The following is a 25,457-nucleotide window of genomic DNA, read 5'->3' on the forward strand; positions in this document are numbered from 1 at the left end:
GCAGAGGTGTGCCCTGGAGAAGGACAGGCTGACGGCTTTGGCGGGCTGGAAGTGGGTGGTGTAGGCTGGGAGCCAGGGAGGCGGCTCTGTGGGTGCCAGGGGACGGCAGGGGCGACCCCAGGACAGGTGGCATCCCGGGTGGGGTGCCCTGGTGGCGCTGGGATGGGGATGCCAGCCTGGCTGTGCCACGTGCTGCGGGCCTGTCGGCGGGAGCGTCGATGGTCAGTTCTCGAGTGTCCTCGGGGCTTCCTGTCTCTCGTTGCCACCCAGCCCCCTTCTGTGCGTTTACACGTGAAGTTACATGCAGGGGCCTGTGGGATTATGTTGCTTTGCCTTTGTAATTACACTGCACACTTATCTAAAATTAATTGAGCTTATCTCTGACAAGGCTGTCTGCAGCCTTCCTGCGGGCTGGATCAGCTTCCTGTCTGCCAGGTCCGTTCGTCCTGGGTGGGAGCTAGGGGCTGGCCTGCTGGCTTTCAGGGTCGCAGCAGGGAGGGGCTCCCTCGGGAGAGCTGGGCACCGGCGCCTCTCTGCTCGGCACTCTCGGGGGGTGTTTGGTCCCCGGGGAAGGTTCTCGAGTGGCAGATGCCGAGCACGCGCAGAGGGAGGAACTGGGGGAGGTCGTGATGGCCTCGGGGTCCTGGCCAGACGAGAGGTGAGGCGGGGGGTGCTCCCAGGGGCCGTCCTGCGGCTGCCCTGCTGGCCTTCAGCCGTCGTAGCGTCAGAACGACGTTACTTGCTGACCCCGTAGCAGACGCTGCTTGTTGACAAGCAGCGCAGCGGCTGCCAGGGAGATATCAGCAAACACCGCCGCCCCGGAGGGCGCGCGGCTCTGCGTGCGAATATGTGTTTCTTAACGCAGAAGTGGTGGGAGACCAGGGTCTGTCTTCATCGAGTCCTTCTGGGAAGCAAAGAAGCGAAGCTCAAGCTCCTAATTTGCTTGAAAGGGTTTAGATATTTAACACGAAATAGCAGTAGCCTTTCCTTTAATTAAATGCCACGCGGCACTGGCCAGCGGATCAATGATATTGAAGGGAAAATGGTGTAATTAGACCTTGTGAAGTGACTAACAGACGACTGGGCTCCGTGTCAGGGAGGGGGTGCGGGGGGGCTGGTCACAGGATGTGTAGGAGACTGCACGCACTCTTCCCCGCCGTAGACTTGGGAGCACCAGAGCTCTCCCCGAACATCTTGGGGGTACTTCTGGATTTCCTGTTAGTAACGAACGGATGTACCTCTCATTCACTCAGTTCCCTCTTATCAGACATTGAGATCCTGTCTCTTTTGTTGACATATCAGTAACATCGTGGTCACCATATTTATGCACAAGTATTTGGTTGCCTTCTGGAATGTGTCTTTGGGACAGATTCACGGAAATGAAATGGCTAGCCCGGAGGGCGCGAGTGTTTTCAGCGAGGCTGCGATGTGAGCTGGAGGCGTCCGCCCCCCGTGACCTCTCGCCTCAGAACCGTCTTCAGCCCTGGCGCCTGGTGCAGAGGCAAGCGTTGCCTGGGCTCCTGTGGCTCCCTGGGCGCCTGCCCAGGGCTCTGTGGGCGCCGCTGGGTCGTGGCGTCCTCGGGGCGGGTGCGTCTGCCTCGTGTCCGTCTGCGGGCCTCTCCACAAACACGCCCGGAGCCGCACAGCCTCTGTCTGGTTTTCAGCTGCTGCAGTGAAGCCTGGGCGTCCCTGGTGGGGCGCACGTCGCTCTCCCACGGTCCTGCTGTCTCGGGGGCGGGGCTCTTTCAGACCCATGAGCCGTGGGCTCTCCTGTCCTCACCCCATGCAGCGGCCTTCAGCCTCCTCAGTCCTGATCAAATCTCTGCATGCCGAGGCCCATCATTATGTTCCCTGGAACAAAGGACCTGCTCCCCGGATCTGCCTGCCTTGGGAGGCAGTTAGGGTTATAAATAGCCTTTAAGAAATGCCTTAGCCAGGACTTCTGGAAAATGTCTCTATGAGATATAACGCCCATGCCAGACAGTTCACCGTTGAAGTGTCCAATGCAGTGGTTTTCTGTACGTTTGTCGGGTTGTGTGGCTGTATACTGCAGTCCGTTTCAGAGCTCAAAGAGAAGCCCTGGGCCTGTCAGCGTCACTCCCTGCCCGCAGCCCTAGGCACCCGCTAGTCTCCTTCTGTCTCGGGGGATGTCCCTGTTCTGGAAATTTCATATGATGGAATCTTACACCATGTAGCCTTTTGAGAATGGCTTCTTTCACTGAGCGTAATGCTTTCAAGGTTCATCCATGTTGAGTGTCTATCCTGGAGTCCTTGTTTGGGCCAAACAATCTTCCATGGTGTGAGCAGGCCACATGTTATTTATCCATTCATCTGTTGGTATTTAGAGTGTTTACTCTTTTTGGCTGTTCCAAGCGACACTGCCGTGAGCACTCACATACCTACAGGTTTTTATGTGGACCTGTTTTCCTGTCTGTGGGTGTATGCCTGGGAGCGGAATTGCTGAGTCAGGAGGTAGCCGTTGACCTTTTTCAGGGACTGCCAGCCTGTTTTCCAACGGCGCTGGGGCATTTTACCTTCCCCTCTAGGGGAGGGCTCCCATTTTTCTTTTCTCTCTTTTTCAATTTTATTGGAGTAGTTGGTTTGCAATGTCGTCTCCTTTTCGGGCACATAGCAGAGTGTGTTGGCTGTGCATACACATGCATTCATTCTTTTCTAGGTTTTTGGTCATCCTCGTGGGCACAGAGTGGCATCTTGTTGTGATTTCATTTTCCTTGATGGCTAATGATTTTGAGCATCATTTCACGTGCTTATTGGCCATTTGTATATCTCTTTGAAGAAATAGTTATTAAGATCCTTTGGCCTGATTTTAATTGGGTTATTGGTCTTTTTAAATTTTATATCCAAGACTCTTGACACCTAATAGTGTCCATTTTTTTCTAGTCGATTGCTGTGAGGACCAGCAGGAAGGCTGGCTTTGGCTGGTCCGGCTGTTTCCTGTGGCAGTTGGTAGCAGGGTGGTGGGGGGCGGGGGCTGGAGCTTTCCAGGTGGGAGGGTGGGGAAAATTGGGACACCTACCATGGGAGGCAGAGCTGCTTTCCTGGCATTGCCGACAAAGCGACTTCTGTTTTAATAGGACTGGTTTTTCCCACTGTGAACAAATTGGGTATATTCATGGAGGTAAATTATAATAAAAAAGAGAAAAAGGACAGGAGGAGGAAAGAAGAATCTGCTTTTGTGATTCAAGCAAGTAACCGAGTTACAGACTAGCAAAATCAAGCAACACAAGAGCAAATAACAGGGGAAAAAAATGATTGCCGGATGGATTCCTTTTTAATGTGGATTTGTGTAGTCCTGCGTTCCTTCCTGATGATGACACAGCCAGCTTCCTCCATTCAATAAAATGCTTCCTGGAAATCTGTAAAGTGTGTGAGGGCGGCATTTCCTGGAGCACCTGTGGCTCGCGCTGTGTGGTCGCGTTGTGGTGTGTGTGGCCTTGAACGGAGTCACAGCGCCGGCACGAGGGGCAGCTGGGTGTGAGTCCTGCTTCCCTTCGTGGGGATGTCGCTGCTGTGGGCAGCGCTCTTTGGTGGAGGGACGTTGGAAAACAGGTGATAAGCTTCACTTTTAAGAATGTGGTATATCTCACATAGAGTGACTTAGTTAATTGTAGCAGTTTCTACAGTAAAATGCATCTCTGCCTTAATTTTTTCATCCTTTTGAAACCGTTCATCTTTCCGGGTCGTGAGATGCAGGGAGGCAGCCCGAGTTTGGACCTCCGTTGGCCTCGCCGTGTGTTTTCTGGCTGTGGCTTCAGGACTTCATGTCTGTGAGCAGAGGAATTGGCAGGAAGCCCTGGGGCCCTCTCCTCATCTTTTTCAGGATGCTCAGGGCCCTGTGAGTGAGCTGCCCAGCTCCTCTCGTGTGGTCACCGAGTCCCTTTCAGGTGACGTTGCAGCCCCAGGCGACGGGCCAGCCCCTCTTGCAGGGGCCCCTGCTCTGTGGTCAGGGCAGGGGCGGGTGGAGGGCAGACCCACCGCTCGGAGCCCCCTCAAGGCCCGGGAGTCTGTATCTACCCCCGTCTCCCCTGTGATTCCCGTCCTGCTTGGGTTCATCGCAGCCCTGCCAGTCAGGTTAGGTCATCTCATGCGGAAGAAACGCTGTGCTGTCCCTGCTGTGGTCGGCTCCACCGCGTCCCTCAGGGCCTTCTCCCACGGCCCCAGCTGGGCCCCTGCCGCCGGCCTGCAGCCCTTGGTCCACGTGCTCCCTGAGGAAGGCCTTTCCCTCTGCCTGTCTGTCTGTCTGGTGGACTCACCCCACCTTTCAGGGTCCCTGTATGGGCTCGCTCTGCAGAACCTTTCCAGGCGCGGAGTCTGGACCGGACAGGACTTGCCTCGGGTCCTGAGTCCGACTGCCTCTTCACACCCCCGCTCTCCCCTCTCCCGGGTTTAGCTCTCTGCCCCTGGAGGAAGGTTTGTCACTGTCTGCCTATTCCGAGGCCTCTAAATGCCCATGCCTTCCCTGCCTGAAGGAAAACCCTTTAGATAATAGACAGAAATTACAGCCAGGAAAATTATTTTGCACAACTTTTATGATGTTAATTGCAGCAATTAGAGGTCATCAAGCTTGGAGTCCCAGAATGCTGGGAGAAGCTGCCAGGCAGTGGGGCGTCCTGGCCTCTCACCTCCTCCTCTTGCTGCCAGAGGAGCTGGGAGACAGCCCTCACCATCCCTCATTGCTCGCCGAGGTCTGGGCGGCAGGGCCCTGCACAGCCGCCTTCCGGAAGGACTCTTCAATGCATCACGAGGCCGCGAAAACACTTCCCCTCCCAGCTCTGTCTCCTGATTTGCCAGAGGCCACGCAGGAACGCCTTTTCATACTGTTCATGGGGTTCTCATATAGCTCAGTTGGTGAAGAATCTCCCTACAATGCAGGAGACCTCCAGTTTGATTCCTGGGTTGGGAAGATCTGTTGGAGAAGGGACAGGCTGCACACTCCAGTGTTCTGGCCTGGAGAATTCCGCAGACTGTACAGTTCATGGAGTCGCAAAGAGTCGGACACGACCGAGAGACTTTCACTTCACTTTCATGGGGTTCTCAGATCACCTGACCTGCCTCCTGAGAAATCTGTATTTCTCAGGAAATCAGGTCAGGAAGCAACAGTTAGAACTGGACATGGAACAACGAACTGGTTCCAAACTGGGAAAGAAGTATGTCAAGTCTGTATATTGTCACCCTGCTTATTTGACTTATGCAGAGTACATCATGTGAAATGTGGGGTTGGATGAAGCACAAACTGGAATCAACATTGCTAGGAGAAATATCAACCTCAGATATGCAGGTGACACCACCCTTATGGCAGAAAGCAAAGAATTAAAGAGCCTCTTGATGAAAGTGAAAGAGGAGAGTGAAAGAGTTGGCTTAAAACTTAACATTCAGAAAACTAAGATCATGACATCTGGTCCCATCACTTCATGGCAAGTAGATGGGGAAACAATGGAAACAATGACAGACTTTATTTTTTTGGGCTCCCATATCACTGCAGATGGGGACTGCAGCCATGAAATTAAAAGACGCTTGCTCCTGGGAGGAAAAGTTTGGACCAACCTAGAGAGCATGTTAAAAAGCAGAGACATTCATTACTTTACCAACAAAGTTCCATCTAGTCAAGGCTATGGTTTTTCCAGTGGTCATGTGTGGATGTGAGAGTTGGACTATAAAGAAAGCTGAGCGCTGAAGAATTGATGCTTTTGAACTGTGGTATTGGAGAAGGCTCTTGAGAGTCTCTTGGACTGCAAGGAGATCCAACCAGTCCATCCTAAAGGAAATCAGTCCTGAATATTCACTGGAAGGACTGATGTTGAAACTGAAACTCCAATACTTTGGCCACCTGATGCGAAGAAGTGACTCCTTTGAAAAGACCCTGATGCTGGGAAAGATTGAAGGTGGGAGGAGAAGGGGATGACAGAGGATGAGATGGTTGGATGGCATCACCGACTCAATGGACATGAGTTTGAGTCAACTCCAGGAGTTGGTGATGGACAGGGAGGCCTGGAGTGCTGAAGTCCATGGGGTCTCAAAGAGTCGGACACAACTGAGTGAATGAACTGAACTGAACTGTGGTGATGGGTTTTCCCAGGCAAGAATACTGGAGTGGGTTGCCATTTCCTTCTCCAGGGGATCTTCCCGACCCAGGGTTCGAATCCGTGTCTCCTACATGGCAGGCGGGTTCTTCACCATTTGAGCCACCAGGGAAGCCTTTGCACTGTGCTGAGTTGGCTCCTCCTCTCTCAGTAGAGTTCCATCATCCAGATTTGTGTTCACGTTTCTTCAGTTCAGTTCGGTTCAGTCGCTCAGCCGTGTCGGCGTCTGCGCCCTCATGGACTGCCGCATGCCAGGCCTCCCTCTCACCTGCTCCCACCCCCTGCTGGCTGCCCTCGTCCTCGTTTGTGACACTGCTCCTTTCCTGTTGTGTCGACGAGGGCGGGGCGGGGCGGGGCGGGGGCGGGGGGGTAAAGCTGCCAGGTTGCGGCGTGGCTTCCAGGTGCCTCTCAAGCAGCGCCCTGGGGTGCTCCTGGAGTCCCCTCCTTCAGAGAGGAGGCCGCCTCTGCTCGGCGTCCCGCCTCCGCTGTGCACCTTCCTCGCGCAGCTTCCCTGAACGCAGTTAGACTTCCTCCCTGCTTGCAGCGAGCCCCTGGAGGGTCGGAACGGGTCTAATCGTACTCTCCGAGGCTTTTCAGAGTTGATCGGTTTTCACGGATCGGATAAATCAATGTGTGTGATGGACTCAGAGCAGGGGGAGTGTGGAAGTGGCTTTGGCCCCAGGGGCAGCTTACACAGAGGGGCGCTCAATATGCACTGGTCAGAACGGGCTGATAGATGTGCCTTTCCCCTACCCTGGCTTTTAGGAGCCAGAGATATGCTTGTTCTGCAGGCCCTCTGAGGCTGGAGACAGCTCAGCTTCTGGATTAGGTTCACACGGGAGCCTAGGTGATCATAATACGCATGCATTTGTTCTTCGGTTTGGAAAGATTTAAAATTTTATTGTACTAAAGTGAATCAGGCTACAAACAAAATACTGTGGTGAAGAATCTACATGTGTAAAGTTTTTACTTTACACGTTTTAGTGAAGTATTAAAAAGTTTTCAGGTCTCATTAATTTATAATAGTATTTTATAATAATACAAAATACGTATTCTTTCTTGTTTTAAAACATTAATGCATTTCTTATTTTTGTTCAGTGTTTCTGCCTGATTTTAGTACTACCAAAGTTATAAAAAATAGGACTTAAAACCAGTTCAAAAGAGTATTAGAAAAAAAATAAATTATGGATTGATTTTTCTATTATTCCTGGCTTTTCGGGGGGGAGGTGAAGGTGCCTATAATTAGGAGTTCTTTGCGTACACCATTCTGTGACAGATTTTTGGTTCTGTCTCAGATGTGATTTTACATCCAATTAAAACAAATGAGCCCCAATGGCTTCGTGGTTTGGGGTCACGGAGAGAACTGTGTAATTACATCAGGAAGCGTAGCAGAATTGTGTTCTTGCATTTGTATGTCACAATACTTTCCTGGATGTTGTTTCTTTGTTCCTTTCGAGGATTCTGTGACTCAAGCAAGGAAGATATTTTTGTTTTGTTACAAGTTTTAGAGGAAGAAACTGGGGCTCAGAAGAGATTTAGAGGACTGAGGGAGGCTGTAGAGAGTCTCACTGGCCACACTGGAACCCAAGTCTGCTGAATCCACCACCAGTGTCTTGCCCTAGCCCTCTCTGCTAGGTCACGGAGCATCTGCAGTGTCAACCTCCCAGGTGAGAGTCTTACTGAGGAGGAAAGACTCAGTACTGATGAGTGTGGAGTTGTGATACTGGTGGTGTTTTCATAAAGACATTTCTGAATTTTATTTTTTAGAAAGCAAGTGCACAATTGTAGAAGATTTGCATTTATTTCTCATTCATTTTCTGCTTATTAACCTATTTCTTACATTTGAGTTTTCTCTTTTAGATGACTAGTGATTCTGCAGTCTTGATTCCAGGGAATATAGGGACAGAGAGCTGAAAGAAAAGCCAAACACAGGCTGATAACATAGAGACTCAGGCAGCTGAAATAAAAGGTGGAAAAAGATCTGCCAGGGACGTGTTACTCATAAAAAAGCGAATTTGCTTAATAATATCAGGAAAAAATAAACATCAGCACAAAGAGGGGTGTTTCATAATGATAAGAGGTTCAGCTCACTCAGCAGAGATGTCTTTCCTAAATGTGTCTGTCAGAGTCATGGGTGTCGCAGCTGTCCACTTTTTACAAGCAGAGGCAGTGCACTTTTCTATGAATACATCACGGTTTGTTCACATATCCGCCCGCTCACAGATACCCAGGTTACTTACAAGCCTCCCCTCCATGAAAAAGCTGCCGTGAGGGTCCTTGTGGATACTGCGTTGTGGGTATATGTTTCCAGTTCTATTAGGCAGATATGAAGTCGTGGAACCGTTGGGTCATAGGACAGATACATGTTTAACTTGACTTAAAAGAAACCCTGCCATGCTGCCGCTGCTAAGCCGCTTCAGTCGTGTCCGACTCTGTGCGACCCCATAGACGGCAGCCCACCAGGCTCCCCCATCCCTGGGGTTCTCCAGGCGAGAACACTGGAGTGGGCTGCCATTTCCTTCTCCAAAGCATGAAGGTGAAAAGTGAAAGTGAAGTCGCTCAGTCGTGTCCGACGCTCAGCGACCCCATGGACTGCAGCCCACCAGGCTCCTCCGTCCCTGGGATTCTCCAGGCAAGAGTACTGGAGTGGGTTGCCATATGGTTTTTCAAAGTGGTAGTACCCTTTTATACTGCCCACCCTTATTTTTTTTTTCACCCTTATTTTTTAAATTGATACGTAAATATGAGTTTCTAACTGCCTCTTGCATCAGTTTTGTTAGGCCACATTTCTCAAGGAATATGTCCATTTCATGTAAGTTCTCGAATTTATTGGCATAAAGTTGTCGACAGGATCCATTTATTATCTCTTCATGTCTGTAGGGCCTGTAGTGATGTTCCTTTCTCAAGTCTGACACTGGAAATTTGTGTCTTCTCTTTTTTCCCAGTGGTCAAGTCTAACTGAAAGTTTTTATTGACTTTTTTTTTAAAACCAGTTTACTTATTTCCATGCTTATTTTATTTCCCTTCTTTTATTTTAGCTTTGTTTAAAATCCCTCATCTTTTCCTAGCTTCTTAAGGTAGAACCTCATTGATTTGAACCTTTATTCTTTTCTGATTTAGGCTTTTAAGGGTGTATATTTCCCTCCAGGCATTGTTTTAGTTATATCATACACATATTGATATCTGTTATTATCATTCAGTTTGAAATATTTTCCAACTTTTTTCTTGTGATTTGTCTGATTTATGAGATATTTAGAAGTATGTTAGTAAAGTTCCAAATACTTGAGGATTTCCTGGGAATCACAGCAGGCTGATTTCTCATTTAAAGCATCTGGTCAGATAAACGTGATGCTGTTTTGATCTTTTGATACTTATCACCACTTGCTTGGGCAGCACATGTGGCCCACTTGGTGATTATGCCGTGTGTCCTTGAAAAGAATGTGTATTCTTCAGGTGGTGGACGCGGTGTCCTGCAGACCACTTGGATCCAGTTCTTATCTCCCTTTACTCATTTTTAAATGCACCTGTTCTGTCAGTTACTCAGGGAGGGGCACTCAGGTCTCTGCCCATGATCAAAGTTGGTCTGTTCCTGTCAGTGTTTGCTCCATGCGTTATGAAGCCATATTATTAGGTGCACACATTTAGGAAAGATGTCTGCGCCTAATGAGTTGAACCTCTTATCATTATGAAACATCCCTCTTTGTGCTGATGTTTATTTTTTCCTGATATTATTAATAAGGCAAATTAGCTTTTCTATGAGTAGCACGTCCCTGGCAGATCTTTTTCCACCTTTTGTTTCAGCTGCCTGAGTCTTTATGGTGACAGCCTGTGTTTGGCTTTTCTTTCGGCTCTCTGTCCTCGTATTTTTTGTAATCAGACTGCAGAATCACTAGTCTCAGAGAGAAAACTAAAATGTAAGAAATAGGTTAATAAGCAGAAAATGAATGAGAAATAAATAGCAAATCTTCTATAATCGTGCATTTGCTTTCTAAAAAGTAAAATTTGAAGATATCCTTATGTGAACACCAGTATCACAACTCCACACTCATCGGTACTGTGAGTCTTTCCTCCGCAGGAAGATTCCCACCTGGGAGGTTGACACTGCAGATGCTCCGTGACCTAAGGAGGCAGAGAAGGGTAGCCGTGTTACTGGTGTGATCTAGCCTTCGTTCCTCTCCTCCTGCTTCTGTCTCCGAATTTCCTTTCTGGGCACTGCCCTGCTCTCACTGCCACCATCCCGGCCACCACCACCTCCGCCTTGGGCTTCGAAAGTAGGCCCTTGCGTGGTGGTCTTGTGACCACTGGCCTCTCTGATCCGTTTTCCACCCTGTGGTCAAGACTGTGTGTGTCAGCTGTTCCCTGGGCCCAGAACGCTCCCCTTGAGGCCCCTCTTCTCTCAGTGGGTCTCTGCGTCTCTGGGTCGCGTTTCAGCTCTCACGCCCTCCAAGAGACCTGCTATCGGGGTGCACCTTCCCCTCAGGACTTCACTGTGTTCTTCGCCTTTTGCTGTGAGCACTTACTCTGGTTGAGAGTTTACCTGTGCCCGCCCTTGGAGCGGGAGGTGAGTTCCCCGCCTGTGGGGTCTGCGTGACGGTCACCCGTGTAGTTAAGTCCCCTGCCCTGCTGGCCCAGGGAAGTGCTCCTTAAAGACTTGTTAGCATCCGTCAGTGACCTCCATGTTTTCCTGTTTCTTTACATCTTCAAGTAAAATCTTACAGTTTTCTTCACATGGTATTTCTTGTGCATTTCTTGTTAAGCTTATGCCTATAACCTTTTCCACTTCTTTTTTTGTCAGCAGAGACAAGCTATTGATTTTTTGACTCTCGTATCTGCCCGTCTTGCTGAACTCAGAAGCTGGGGTCCCACGTGTCTTGGGGTGCTGCTTGCCTGTCTGCTGGCTTCATCCTCAGGCTGGTGGGGGGCTGGGAGGCTGCTGACCCCCAGCCTGACATTTGGCACCTCCTGCATTCAGAGGAAGCAGAGATCCAGAGATCAGAGATCCAGCAGATCCGCTGGGAGCCAGGAGAGGTGTCCTCAGGCGCGCTGGTGCCTCTGTGCTCTCTTGCCAGCGTTCAGATGGGGTCCCAGGCCCATGGCCAGATTGGGCGCTGGTGAGGGTGTGGCTTCACCCCCATGCTAACCAGCCCAGCCTGAGTGCAGAGCAGGCTGGTGGGTTCCTGCCCCTGACCTCCTGGGGTGTGTGTGTGTGTGTGTGTGTGTGTGTAGGTGTGTAGGTTCCTGCCTGTAACCTGCTGGGGTGTGTGTGTGTGTGTGTGTAGGCGTGTGGGTTCCTCCCTCTGACCTGCTGGTGTGTGTGTGTGTGTGTGTGGTCACTTTGCACAGTCAGGATTCTGTTGGAAAGGTGGAAGGGGCGGATGGGCCTGGGTTGAAAGGCCACTCCTGACCCCTGTCAGAGTGGCCCTGGGACTTGTCCCATCCACATCCCGACACCTGGATCAGGTTGAAAAATCTCCTGGTGTGGAGCGGCCTTTTCATTCCTGCAGTCATACTGATCTTGGACCTTCAGTGGTGTTTCCGTCTGCTGAGGTTTGATTTTGGATCCTTCTGTCTGTGAGATCTGTCTGCCTGAACAGAAGCCTCCTTAGTAATAGGGAGTACTCGGGGACATGCAGGCCCCTTGGTTCGCCTGCCTCCACGGCCGAGCCCCTCACCTCTCTGAGCCTGTTCCTCTGTCACCCACTAGGACTGTAGCCCCAGCTAACTCACGCTATCTGGAGGACCTCACACCTGAAAGCTCCCTTTCAGCATCAGAGTCAGAACTGTGTCTCACTGTATTGACTGAAGGTACTACCTTGTGAGGGTCCTTCATGAGGAGAGAGATTCCGAGGACATCAGTGGTGGAGATTTCTCTAGGCTTTCTTCATAAACAATCCTCAGAAAGCTGGGCTCTTGCAGGCACCGAGGCCCCAGGACCGTGGTTAGTAAACATCGCGTTATTGGTGTTCGGATATTAGGTTCCTGCTTTTCATAATATCCTCAGGGAACTGGGGAAGATTTGATATTTTCTGAGATTGCCGTAAAATGCAAGTTATTGCTGGTGCTGTCGCCCAATTATTCTGTACTTATTTTACTTAGACTTTAGTAATTGGAAAAAGATTAGATGTCAGGACTTTGTATTTTGTTGATTCTATTACCAGAGTTCTTCTCTTTAATCATTTCCTTTATTCCTAGTATTAATCATTAGCTCTGAGCTGTTAAGGGAAGAACTTAACTTAAAGGGAAGAAATAATTACTTCCATTTCTATAGGACTGACTGTTCGGTACTTACAGATTGAAATGTGTTCTCTGGCCATTCGGGGCCTGTGATGGAAGCCCTCGAGGAGACCCCGAAGAGCAGAAAGAACTCGGGGCCCTGACTTACTGGCCTTCCCAGGCTGTGCCCTGACCTGCTCTTGTCCAGGCCGCTCTGTCCCTGCCAGCCCCCCACTCTGTGACCGTTCCCCAACCTTAGGTGTCTGTCAGGGCAGCTGTGACTTGTACTGTTGAAACTTGATTGTCCCCAGGGTGTGATGTGGCCACATCCTTAATCAGTGCTGTGTAGACACAAGCTTATCTCCACAAACTGATGTCTTTCAAAACCCCTCCTGACTTGGAGAACAGACTTATGGACCTGGGCCAGGGAGGAAGGAGTGGGTGGGACGAATAGAAGGCGGAGCTGGAGGCGTATACATTACCGCATTAAAATAGGCAACCCGTGGGGGTTTGCTGCCTGACTCTGGACTCACACCGAGCTCTGTAACCACCTTGAGGGATCAGGTGGGGTGGGAGGCGGGAGGGAGGTTCAAGATGGGGGGGGGGCACACGCATACCTCTGGCTGACTCGTGTTAATGTGTGGCAGAGGCCAGCACAATATTGTGAAGCAACTATCCTTCAGTTAAAAATAGATAAATCTATTAAAAAAAAAAATCTGTTCTGAGAAGCGCACCTCATGTAGGTCTTGTTAAAAAGTGGTGAGAGTGACAGGGGATGAAGGAAAGATGTGAGGTTGCGGGGGGCGGGGGTGGAGAGAGGGAAGTGGGTGGGTGGGAAGGAAGGAAGGGTGGAAGGAAACGTGTCCTCTGCACCCCGCCTGTCCCTGTGGTTACGGGACGCTCGGGCCGTGTTGAGCAAATATGTGCTAAGATCTAAACGCAAACAGGTCACATTTAGCTTGGTTTGGATAGAGTGATAACTTCTCCGGTGTGTTAAAAACAATCAGTATCTGAAATTGTTCTCATTCAGGTTTGTTCTGGTTTCATTTATGGGGTTCCTTCCCCCACTAGGAGCTGGGGGAGGATGTCGCCCGAGGGGAAGCTTTGCCTGCCGTCTGTAACCTCCTTCTTCCCATCTCTCTTGTATTGACAGAGGAGCTCAGGAAGCTAAGCTGGTCCGGGATCCCCAAGCCCGTCCGTGCCGTCACGTGGAAGCTGCTCTCAGTAAGCTGCCCCCCTCTGTGCCCCCGCCCTGCACCCCCTGCCCCGGCGGACATAGTCCTCCTGCGAGGACAGACTCTCCCGGCCGGCTGGGCTCCTAGCCCCATGTGCATCCTGGCTCTACCTCGCGGATCCGGCTTCGGCCGGGGCTGCGATGGCATCGCCCACCCTTTGCTCAGTTTCAGGCTTGCTTTGCCAAGGCTGGCAGAAAACGAGGGCAAGTCATAACTTAGGATGACTGTGTCCTCCGATCTTATTATTTTTAAAATCTTTGTGGTACTTCCAAACCTGTGTTATAAAATGGGTTCCAGCATAGAAGATTCTTTCAGCTCTGAGGACTCAAACAGGGAAATGTGTTTGAGGATCTTTTAAAAAGCATCAGTGGTGATGGTGTTGGACCTGTGTGCGTTTGTGTGACAGAGGCTGGGCTGTGGCTCCCTCACACCCAGTGGGGAGCAGTGCGTTCTGGGGGCTTCAGGAGAAGGTGGGAGCTGGTTCTTGCTGTGAGTCAATGTCAGAAGTGAGCTTGGCCCTGCTGATCATCTCAGAGTCGTTTCTAGACAGCTTTCTTCCCGTTTCCTTTTTTTTTTCCTTATTATTTTGGGAGCTAAGTCAATAGGGACCCCTAAGAGTTTACCCTAAATTGGGTCTGACTTTCAGTATTAAAAGACTCTTTCTTGCTAATGAGTTTTAATAAATTTGCAGCTTAGTACCTCGTAATCTTACATGCAGATGCAGCTCTGAACAGTGAATATTTATTGATCAAATATTCTCTTGCAATTAAAATCAGACCTGCTGCAATTGCTAATGTTTTTCGGTGTTTTTTTTATTTTAAGCATTTGTATCCGGTTTTCCCAACGTCCTCTAAGAGAGGCTACAGGCTTTCCAGGCCGCATTTTAGGAGGTCCGCGTGAAAACACCTTGACGGGGTCTCTGTGGAGGCTTTGCGTTTGTGAAGGGTGTGCTCCTCCTGGTGGGAAGCCCTCTGGATCACGTTGTCCCGTCCTCTTCCCCCTGGCTCCCCACCTCTGCGGGTCGTGGTTAGACACCCTCCCCTGCTGCCCAGTGACTGCCTGGGAGGAAGAGCCACCTGGGGGCAGGGGGCAGGGGTCAGGGGGCAACGTGAGATCCGCTCTGCGGGGCTGAGGCGGGGCGGGGCGGCGGGGAGGGTCTGTGACCAGCGGCGCTGGGGTGCAGGTGACGGAGTCTGGGCTTCTCGGAAGTTTATTCACGCCACCACTGCTGATTACAGGGGCCCTTGCCCATTAGTTCATGGGAAATAGATGGGGAGACAGTGGAAACAGTGTCAGACTTTATATTTTTGGGCTCCAAAATCACTGCAGATGGTGACTGCAGCCATGAAATTAAAAGATGCTTCCTCCTTGGAAGGAAAGTTATGACCAACCTAGATAGCACATTGAAAAGCAGAGACATTACTTTGCCGACAAATGTCTGTCTAGTCAAGGCTATGGTTTTTCCAGTGGTCATGTATGGATGTGAGAGTAGGACTGTGAGGAAAGCTGGGCACCGAAAAATTGATGCTTTTGAACTGTGGTGTTGGAGAAGACTCTTGAGAGTCCTTTGGACTGCAAGGAGATCCAACCAGTCCATCCTAAAGGAGATGAGTCCCGGGTGTTCATTGGAAGGACTGATGTTGAAGCTGAAACTCCAATACTTTGGCCACCTCATGCAAAGAGTTGACTCATTGGAAAAGACCCTGATGCTAGGAGGGATTGGGGGCAGGAGGAGAAGGGGATGGAAGAGGATGAGATGGCTGGATGGCATCACTGACTCAATGGGCATGAGTTTGAGTAAACTTCGGGAGTTGGTGATGGACAGGAAGGCCTGGCGTGCTGCAATTTATGGGGTTGCAAAGAGTCGGACACGACTGAGCGACTGAACTGAACTGAACTGTCCAGAGGCAGAGGGGAGCCGGACTTCAGTGCACCATAGTGGGGGCCTTGGGGCTGGTCAGGGGTGCAGCGGGATTTGATCTGGGGACCATAGACCGTGGGGTGCGTGGGCCTCACCTGCGGCCCCAGTGGGCGAGAGGAGGACGACACTGTCTTGGGCATGTGTCTGGGGTCTTCACCCTCGGGGTCTGAAAGCAGAGGTGGGCTGGGTGGAGGAAGAGGGCAGAGGTGGCTAGGGCAGTTCTCGCTGTCTTCGACTTGCGTTGATGGATGAGTTAAAAAAAAAAAAAAAAGGCGTTGGGGACAGTGAGCAGAGCCCATCCCTCCAAAGGTGGGCCACCAGCAGGGATGGCATTCCAGGGCTTCCTGGAGAAGGTGGGGTTCCTCTGGCCATCTCTAAGGGCGTGTCGGGGTTCCCCGAGTGAGCGACATGGGCGGGCATGTGACCCGGGGGAGGCAGAGAGTCAACACCGAGGCTCCCCAGGAACCAGCGGGTCAGCTGACCCCTTGGCGGCGGAGGGGATGGGAGGTGGGAGAGTAGGGTGGGGAGCCCAGGTGCCTGGGGCTGGGCTGCTTCTTGAAGGTCTGCCGTGAGGCGCGAGGGCGGGGGTTGGGGGCTGCGGGGTGAAGCCCGGCGCCCCGGGGGTGGGGGGGGAGCTGCTGCTTGGCTCCTCCCTCCTCCCCATGTTCGCTCAGCCTGCCCGAGCTCTGCCCGGCGACTGCCGCCAGGAAAGCAGGGAAGGGAAACGACCACGTCCACGTGGCTCCTGGGGCCCTCCGAGGAGGGAGCCCCTGCCCTCTGCGCCCCCTGAGGCCAGGGCGGAGCTGGGCCCCTGCAGACAGAGCACCTGTCCTCCCCTGCTCCCCCTGCGTCTCTTCCTCTGCCTTTTCACTTGTTCTGCAAGCGTTTATCAAGTGTTTGCCGTGTGCCGTCCCATGCAGTGTGAGATTCCTGCGGAAGCAGTGGTCCGTGCCCCTTGGAAGGCGTAGGAGCTGGGATGGGCGGGACACAGTTTCCACCGAGCGCCTGCCCCAGGCTGGGGGGAGGGGGCGGGGGCAGGCGTGGCAGGGGCGGGTGGGCTCCGGCCCCCTCTCGACCTGTGGCTTTCCATTCTGGGTCCACACTCGTGTTCCCCCAGGGGCTTGGGAATTGCTGCCGTCTGCATTCCTCCGGGGTGTTCACGCAGGCCCAGGGTGGGGACCGCTGCTCTAGGACACTCTGGTCCCCCGTGGGACAGGGCAGGGCACCCCTGAGCCAGCTGGGAGACGGGGTATCGAGGGCAGCACCCCTGGGCAGAGGCACTGGGAGGGCATGGCTGGGCCTGACTCACCCGCAGCTGAGGGGCGGGTGTCGGTAACAGTTTATGCTCAGTCGAGTTTATGCTCAATCCTGTTTAGGAAGACCACCAACTTGTGTGATGTGTTCAGGATCCGTCGTTAATACAACACAATCCCGGTGGCTTGCTTAACGGATGAGTAGGAGATGCCGTGTTAATGAAGAAAGATGGAAGCTGGTCTGGGGCACTGGTTAGCCCCAGAGCTCACCGGCAAACCACCACTGATGCCATCTAACGCCGGAATTCCATGCACGTGGTGCAGAAACTTTTAAAAGTCAACGCTGTAGACACTGTTTTCCTTCAAATAGATAGTCAACAGGGACCTGCTGCATGGCGCAGGGAACCCCGCTCAATATTCTGTACTAACCTGAGTGGGAAAAGAGCTTGAAACAAGAGTGGGGGATACACGCGTATGTGTCACTGAAGCACTTCACTGTAAAACCTGAAACTAACGCGACGTTGTTAATCAACTATACTCCAACGTGAAACAAAAATTTAAAAATTAATGCTCTAGAAAATTACATCTTTGGCTCTTTTAAAAAAACATTTCAGAAATACCCAACAAGAAGTAAGCACTTGCCACTCGTGGCAGTCAGTAGAATGGTTGGAAATGATGAGTGAAGCTCTTGTATGATGTTTCCTTCTTTGCATTTATCGAGGTGAGTTTGCACGTGAACCCAGGGGGAGGGAGTGACTGGATGTTTGTGTCACCAGGACAGTTCTGATATAAGTATATGCATGCATTGTTTTACATTTATGATTAGTGTTTTTAGAGCATGCTAATACAGCAATTAAATTTTCTGTAGTTCTGTCATTTAAAATTCATCGCATACTTGAATATATTTCATTTGCATAATTTCCCGTCTTGCTTAATTATCTGGAGGCCGCAACTTTCGTGTGTGTGTTTTCCTTTAGGAAGGGGAGCGTCCTGAGGCTGTGTGGGCTCGCTTATTGCCCGCGTCCCTGCTTCGATGCCCTTGCTTTTCAGGACTTCTGTCTCTGTTTTTTGGTTAACATTCGAGGGTGGCGAGAATTTCTGGGTCCTCGTTCCCGTTCAGTTAGAATGCGCTGGTGGCGCCGCAGGTGGTCTGTGTCAGGCTGTCCCCTCCGGCCGCAGCCGGCGCCCCCTGTGGCGGCCCCAGCGCCCTGACCTGGCCGCTGCATGCGTGTCCACGCTGTCTCGGGCTCGCCCAGGGCTCCCTGCAGCTGTCAGCTGTGTCAGGGCGTCTGTCCTCTGCCTCTCCACCTCCATCCTCTCCTCCATCTCCAGACCCAGCCCAGAGGAGGACACCAGTCCATCCCTGTTCAGCTGCTCAGTCGTGTCTGACTCCGCGACCCCATGGACTGTAGCCCACCGAGCTTCTCTGTCCATGGGATTTCCCAGGCAAGAATACTGGAGTGGGTTGCCATGTCCTCCTCCAGGGGCTCTTCCCAAGCTCACATCTCCTGCATTGGCAGGTATATTCTTTACCCCCGAGCCCCCTGCTTCTCATGAATGAGCTCAGACACGACCTCCTAGCCTCCTGGGTGGGGACCCTTCCTGGGGTGTGACAGTGTCATCCTAGATCTGTTGACCTCATGCCTTCATCCACCAATTATCTGTGGAGCATCGGCTGTGCCGGGGATATTTGTGAACAGAGGGGGTGATGATTCCTGCGTGCTGGAGCTGGCATGCCAGTGAGAGGAGCTGGCAGTAAATGCAGCGAGTAAATTTCACAGCATCTTGGAAGGGCTGATGTAACAGAACAAAACAGGAGCGAAGTAGGAGGGGTCCCCAGGGCCGGGCTGGTGGCTGGGGTGGTGAGCTGGGAGCCAGAACTTGCGGGAGGGGAGGGACGGGGCCTTCAGGGTCTTGGTCCCACCCAGGTCCAAGGGCTCCTTGGAGAGGGCGGCACCGACTCCAGCAGGGCATGGGCCATCGGGACGTGGTGCAGACCAGGCAGCCCCGCAACCCTCTCTGATGAAGAGGAGGGTAGGCGCAGTGCCTAGATGTGTCCCTCGGCCCCGGGGCTGGGCGCTGGGCAGGTGCTCCTGTGGAAGGGCCGCAGCGCCCGTGCCTGGAGCCCAGACCCCAGAGGCTGGGAGCCGGCCCTGCAGAGGCGCAGGCGGTGGCTTCATGGGGCGGCACCACCTCTTGTGGCTCTGCAGCTGCCCGGCTCTGCCCGCGTCGCTGAGAGATTCTCCTGTGATGAGGGGGTGTGGCTGTGTTCCTGGAGGGGTTCCCTGCAGGCTGGATGTGACCTGTGACTGGTGGTCTGCTGGCCCATGATGCAGGGGATGGGGCCCAGGGCAGAAGGAGCTCAGAGGGGCCTTGAGCCTTGGGGGTGCCAGGCGGGGGAAGGGAGAGCATCCCGGGCTGAGAGGTGGGCAGGGCCAGGCCGGCTGGGCAACCTGGTTTCCGGGGAGAGGCGGGGTCTGGTCCCCCAGCAGCTCCGGTGGTGGGGGTGCTCGGAGGGGTGGGGCTCGGGTGGGCGTGCTTTGCCTCCTGCCCTCCACCAGGTTAGTGTGTGGCAGGACCCCCGGTGAGGAGCTGTCCTTACCTGGGGCTGTAAGCTCCTTAGCAGGTAAGGAGCTTTCCTTACCTGGGGCTGTAGCAGCTTCAGGGCAAAGAAAAAGTAAACCCGGCTCATGGTCACTGTCCAGGAGGTAACAGGGGCTTGGCATGGCTGCAAGGCCCGCCTGGGCCTGGCGGGTGCCTCGGCTCCCAGATGGGGTCTCTGAAGCTGTGACTGCCCCCCACTCCGACCCCCGTAACTTTGTGCCCTCGGCGGGGCCGGGCTGGGGGCCGGGCGGGCTGGGAGGAGGGTTCTGGGTGGTTTCGGGTGATGCTGGCTGAAGGGGGCAGGGTCTGAGCCACTTAGGTGGGCGCTTTACCAGCTGGTAAGAAGGTGCTGGAGGTGGCCCACCTCTTCAGTCCACGCTGGGGGCTGGTGGCGGTTTTTGTCGCTGGTGTAAGTGTGCGAAACAGTCTCTTTGGAGTACAAGAGCCTCATTTGACCAGAAAATGGAGGCGGGTGGGACCAGTGGCCGCTCCTGCCCTCGGTGATGGGGCTGCCTGCTGCTGGCTCGCAGGGATCTGTCAGCTGTACCCGCCGCTGCTCTGGGAATAGAAGTGCCCCTTTCTGATGGATTGTAATTAATTGAAGGCGTTTTAGGACGACTGTTCTTCAGGGGGCTCCTCCTCACTGCTAGAGAAGGTGGAGGGCGGGCGACACCTGTGACAAGCCTGCTGGGGTGTAAATTGCTACACCTCCTGGCAGGGTCACTTGGGAAAAAAGCATCAAGAGCCTTAAATATATCCCGTGTCCCATTGAGCTGACAATACACTTGTAGACATTTTACTCCAGGAAAAATCAGACATTGCTCAGCTCCACGTATTTTAGAGTACTGGACAATTGAAAATATTCAGAATGTTCAGAAATCAAGGAAAAGTTTAACAGAAATATGTGATAAAGACATTCATACGGTGGAAGGCCATGTAGCTTTGGGGACCAGGGCTCACAGGGCAGGGCCTGTTGGCAAGTACCCGAGCATGTGTTTCAGTGTGTCGCACGGTCGCTTTCCGACTCCTCAGCTCTGCCTCAGTCGTGTGCAAACAGCCACACACGTGGGCAAACAGGTGTGGCTTCGTGCCCCCGATGTCCTGGTTACAGAAATGGGCGGTGGGCTGGCGTCTGCCGAGCCCCGCGTTAGAACAAAGCGTTATGTCAGTGGGAGCCAGGGTCGAGGTACATAAGAACAGAATGTTGGAGAGGAAATTTCCTTAAAAAGGCCACGGAAAGGACTAGTCATTAAAAGTAAATTGGGCTTCGTTCAGGTTAGGAGCTTCTGTTCATCAAAAGACCTCATTAATGGGTGAAGAGCCATGGGCAGGAGGAGGCGATGTTTACTGCAGGCCTGCCATGCAGACGGTGCAGCAGGCGCCTGCGAATCAGGAGGGAGGCGGGCCGCCTAACAGGAGGTGAAGGGCTGCCCATGGGTGAGGATGCACATGGAGTCCCACAGGCGCCTGGAGAGGCAGCTGAGGCCTGTGAGCTGATGAATACCTCCATGAGCCCGTCAGCACGGCTGCAAGGAAAAGGTGGTGTTGCCCGGTGTTGGGAAGAATGGAGGCCAGTGGGTACTTCGCACGGGAGTGTAGTCACTTGGGAAATTCTTCAGCAAAACCTGTCAAAGGTATGCCCACCTTTGCTCCCCGGTATACACCTAACAAAATGGATGTCGCGTGCTGTAAAAGGCAGGCATGAGAACGTTTATTGCAGAAACCTGGTCACTACCCAGATGTTTGTTAACACAATGGATTTTGTACATGGCGATGTTATGGGACAGTGAAAAGTAAGTACTGTTTCGTGTTACAGAATGAATGAATTTTTCAAATGTAACACTGAGTTTAAGCAATGAGACAGAAAAGAAAAAGATTCTGTGTGTGTAAAGTTTAGAAACCTGATAGGCAAAACCTATCAGGTGTCAGGAGTTAGGGAAGACCTCTGATAGTAGGTCAGGAGCAAGGGTCAGTGACTGGGAGGTCCCCAGGGTGCCCTGAGATGTGTTCATTTTGTCCATTCACACACATATTTGGGCAACGTGTGCACACACACGTTATATTTCAATACATGTTTATTAAAGAGTTTAAATGATGTGATCCAAATGTGTTAGAACAAATGTGCTTGAGTGTGTAGTTTATGATACAGACAGATGCTAACTGATGCCTAAAGGGGGATAAAGGGGACATATGTGCTCACACAGCTGAGAAGGGGCGGCTGGACTTAGGTTGACTTTGTCCTCAAGGCTGAGGCACAGCTGTCCTTGAGTCAGCTCCTCCTGGTGGATCTGCTGCTCGTGGTTCTCCCTCGTGGTCCCAGGATGGCTGCCACAGCTCCAGACTGCACGTTCTCTTTGATTCACAAACAGCAGGCAGAGACGCCCTGTTCCTGGCTTTTGTGCCTGCTTCTGGTTCCCCCTTCTTGCCCGAACCTGTCCGTCACGGCAGCTGGTGGGATGGTGGGGCATACTGGCCCATCAAGGCTTGTCCTGAGGGAAGGGTATTACTCACCCTGAAGGAGGAGCCTCAGATGGGGTGCCCAGAGGCTCTTCAGGGCGCTGTTTGGCAAAGGGTGCACAGACGTTTAACAGCAAACACGGCGACGTCCACTGCGGACGTGGAGACACCCTGAAGAGCGGGCGGCACCGCTGCTGTGTTTGTTCACTTGTCCACTGTTAGGTGAAATCACTCACTGCAAGTTTAGGTGCCTGCCGGGGACGGGTTCAGTGACTCTCAGGCCAGTGCTGCTGGGGGGCTGTGTGAGCGGTGAGCGGGCCCCGCTTGGGCCACGTCCACCCTCCTGAGGAAGTGACCAGTGAAGGGATGCCTGAGGGGTGAGGAGGGACACACAGCGGATAAGCTTCAGAACGTCTAGGAGAAAAGCAAGGAGAAAATCCCTCTTATGCAGGACACAAGAACCGCTAAATATAAATATAAAAGGAAAACTTTGTCCTTTGGACTTCATGAACATTTAAAACTGCTATTGTGTGAGACATTACAAAGGCTAGCCACAGGCCAGGAGAACGTAATCAGAGTGCATGTGTTTGACAGAAAGACTTGCATCTCAAATGTATACGGCGCTCATAAAACTCAGTAAAGTAAGCAAGTGACTGGTTAAAAAAACGGGCAAAGGATTTGAATAGACGCTTCATCAGAGAAGAGAAGCAGTGGCAGAGGGTCTGTGAAAAGATGCTCAACATCGTGAATCATTCGGGAAATGAAGTAAAAGCCCTTGGCAAGGCCTGATGTCTAGAGATGGACAACACTCTAAGGTTCTCAGACCTTGTTAGTTAGTATGGAAGACGGTATCATCCTTCTGGGAAAAGATCCGGCAGTTTCTGAGAAAATTAAGCATACACCTACTTTATGACCCAGTTACCCAGGAGAAATCAAGTGTATATCATAAAAGCCTTGTACGAGAATATTTATAGCAGTCGTTATTTAAAATAACCCCAAACTAGAAACAACTCAAATGATCAGCAAAGAGTGAGTGGCTTCACCGACTGGTTTAACCATACCCTGGAAATTCCACTCAGGGAGAAAGTGGGGGGGAGCCACTGCTGGTTTCAGAAAGAACCTCTGGAGACAGCGGTCTATCACGTGGCATCTGTCTTTCTCCTTCTGGCTTCACTTTCAGGACGATAACCTCTAGTTGCATCCGTGTTGCCAAATGGCATTCTTTCATTCTTTTTTTATGGCTGAGTAATATTCCGTTATTCGTGTGTGTGTGTGTGTGTGTGTGTGTGTGTGTGTACGTGTATATATACACACATATATGACATCTTCTTTATCCATTCATCTGTTGACGTCTAAAATATGACACAAATGAACTTATCTACAAGACAGAAACAGACCCACAGACAGAGAGGTCAGACTTGTGGTTGCTGGGGAGGATGGGGGAGGGAGGGAGGGGGAAGGCCAGGGCGTTGGGGGTTGGTAGATGCAAACGGTTACATTTAGACTGAGAAAACAACAAGGCCCTGCTGTAGACCAGGGAACTGTGTCCCATCTCCTGGGATAAACCGCAGTGGGAAAGGATATAAAAGAAGAATGTGTGTCTGTGTGTAGCTGAGTCACTTTGCGGTACAGAGATTGGCACAACATTGTAATCAGCGGCATTTCAGTTAGACAGAAAGACAGCACGCGGGGTGAGGGCAGCCTTGCTCCCGGGCTCAGGTCCCCGCGATTCCATTTCCTGCGGTTCTGGGGTGGCAGCCGAGATGCCTGGGGAAGAGGGAGTGACTCCCCGCTCCTCCTGGCCGAGGGGGGCGCCGGGATGGACTCGGGCTGCCGGGGAGCTCTGATCTTCATGGGCAGTCGTCACACAGCTGTGCACCTCTGTCCCCTGTCGCGGAACCGCTTCCGTGAAGCAGGAACCTTCTGAGCTGGGTGTGATGCGGCAGTAGTGTTGACTGAAGAGGTGGAAAATGGGAGACAGCTGTCCGGGCTCTTCGTGGCCGCCCTTCGCTGCCTGACCCTCGCTGAGTCTAGACCGGGACTGCGGCTGCCAAGATCCAGGAGTCTTTGGAGAGAGGAGAAAACGCACACGTGTGCGTACACAGACACAGGGACACACACGTGTCTGTATGCGTGTGTGTGTCCGTGGACACCCGTGTAAGCACACACACGCATAGCTGTCGGGCCTGCAGACGCCTGCCCTGTCTGAGCTGTACGAGGCACGCCCAGGTGGGGTTTCGTCTCTCGGCCAGCCCGCCGCCGGGCGCCCGCCCGTCTCTTCACCCCCCGGGAGGCTGCAGTGCCCGCGCAGACCCCTGGGGAGCACGGGCGGGGCTGCGGCACCCGAGGGCTCAGCTCGCTGCTTTCCTCTTATGTCCCTTTTCCCGAGACTTGTTTGTCCTCCCCTCTATCGCGTTTCAGAGCACCACGCTCGTTTCACGATGTGAGCCTTCTGGGAATTCCCTGGTCCAGTTATTAAGACTCTGTGCTTCCACTGCAGGGGGCACGGGCTTCATCCCTGATCGGGAAACTATCAGTGAGATCCCAAATGTGGTGCAGCATGGTCAGAAAAAACAGAATGCAGTTTTTAAAGAAAGAAAAGATGTGAGCCCTTTGATCAAAGACTTCTCACAGAGGCTCCGTGAGTCGGCGTTGCTGCTCAGTCACTGAGTCATGTCCGACTCTTTGCGACCCCGTGGACGCAGCTCACCAGACTCCCCTGTCTCCCGGAGTTTGCTCAAACTCATGTCCATTCAGTCGGTGATGCCATCCTTGAGTTACCATTAACCGTATATATTTACTTATTCCACGAGTTACTCTTAACCGTATATTTTGTGTTTTTTTCTCACATAGGGTTACCTTCCTGCCAATGTAGACCGAAGACCAGCCACTCTCCAAAGAAAGCAGAAAGAATATTTTGCTTTTATTGATCACTATTACGATTCCAGGAATGATGAGGTTCACCAGGACACCTATAGACAGGTGGGAACACGTCTTCTTTTTTCTTGTTACTCGAAGTTCTTTCATTTGGTGACGTCTCTCTTGTTGGTGGAAGGCCCCTGATTGGGTCACAGACCTTTATTTTCTAGCAAATAAGTAAATGTGAAACCTGATAAAGGTGAATTGCCCCTAATAGTGGCAACTTGGGCATTTCCCATTCCTGCTACAGGAGTGGGAAGGTATTTTCGTTGGAGCCACAGGACAGAGAGCCCGGAGCCCTGGGTGGAGAGTGTCCTGTGATTCAGGGATCGTGTGACCTGAAGGTCACGGGTGGACATCCCTCTGGGTCAGGTCAGAGGAGTGAGTCCCTGGGCCCCCAGGCGCTATCCTTTGCTGCCTTCAGGGGCGTGGTTTACGCTGAGAGAGTACGCTCAGCTTGGCTCTGGAGGGACGCAGTTCCGTCCATAGTGGAGGTGTAGTCAGCTTATCATTTAGCTATTTAGTTTAATACAAAATGGGTATAATTATGGCCTCTTGAATAGTCAGTTGACAGACGGTGTGCATAATGGGAAAAATACTTAAAATTGATTTACGGTTCACCGTGCATCCAGAATTTGCTGTTGAAATCGCTGGAGGCCTCCCTAATTCTCATTGTCTTTGTACAGTGTGAGAATTCAGAACGGTCTGTGCCGCCGTTCAACAGGAAGGCAGTTAGGGCTTGGCAGTCCTGCCC

General features: G+C 52.1%; 1 protein-coding gene across 1 annotated transcript in view; it reads left to right on the forward strand.

The window, feature by feature from the left end:
* The window catches only part of TBC1D22A (TBC1 domain family member 22A), a 261,290-nt gene that overhangs the window by 74,780 nt on the left and 161,053 nt on the right, over positions 1 to 25,457 (forward strand). The window contains 2 exon segments of the mRNA XM_070453523.1: positions 13,468 to 13,538; positions 24,638 to 24,766. Coding sequence (XP_070309624.1) covers positions 13,468 to 13,538; positions 24,638 to 24,766 — 200 coding nt within the window.

Source organism: Odocoileus virginianus, chromosome 23, assembly GCF_023699985.2.
Source record: "Odocoileus virginianus isolate 20LAN1187 ecotype Illinois chromosome 23, Ovbor_1.2, whole genome shotgun sequence".
NCBI lineage: Eukaryota > Metazoa > Chordata > Mammalia > Artiodactyla > Cervidae > Odocoileus > Odocoileus virginianus.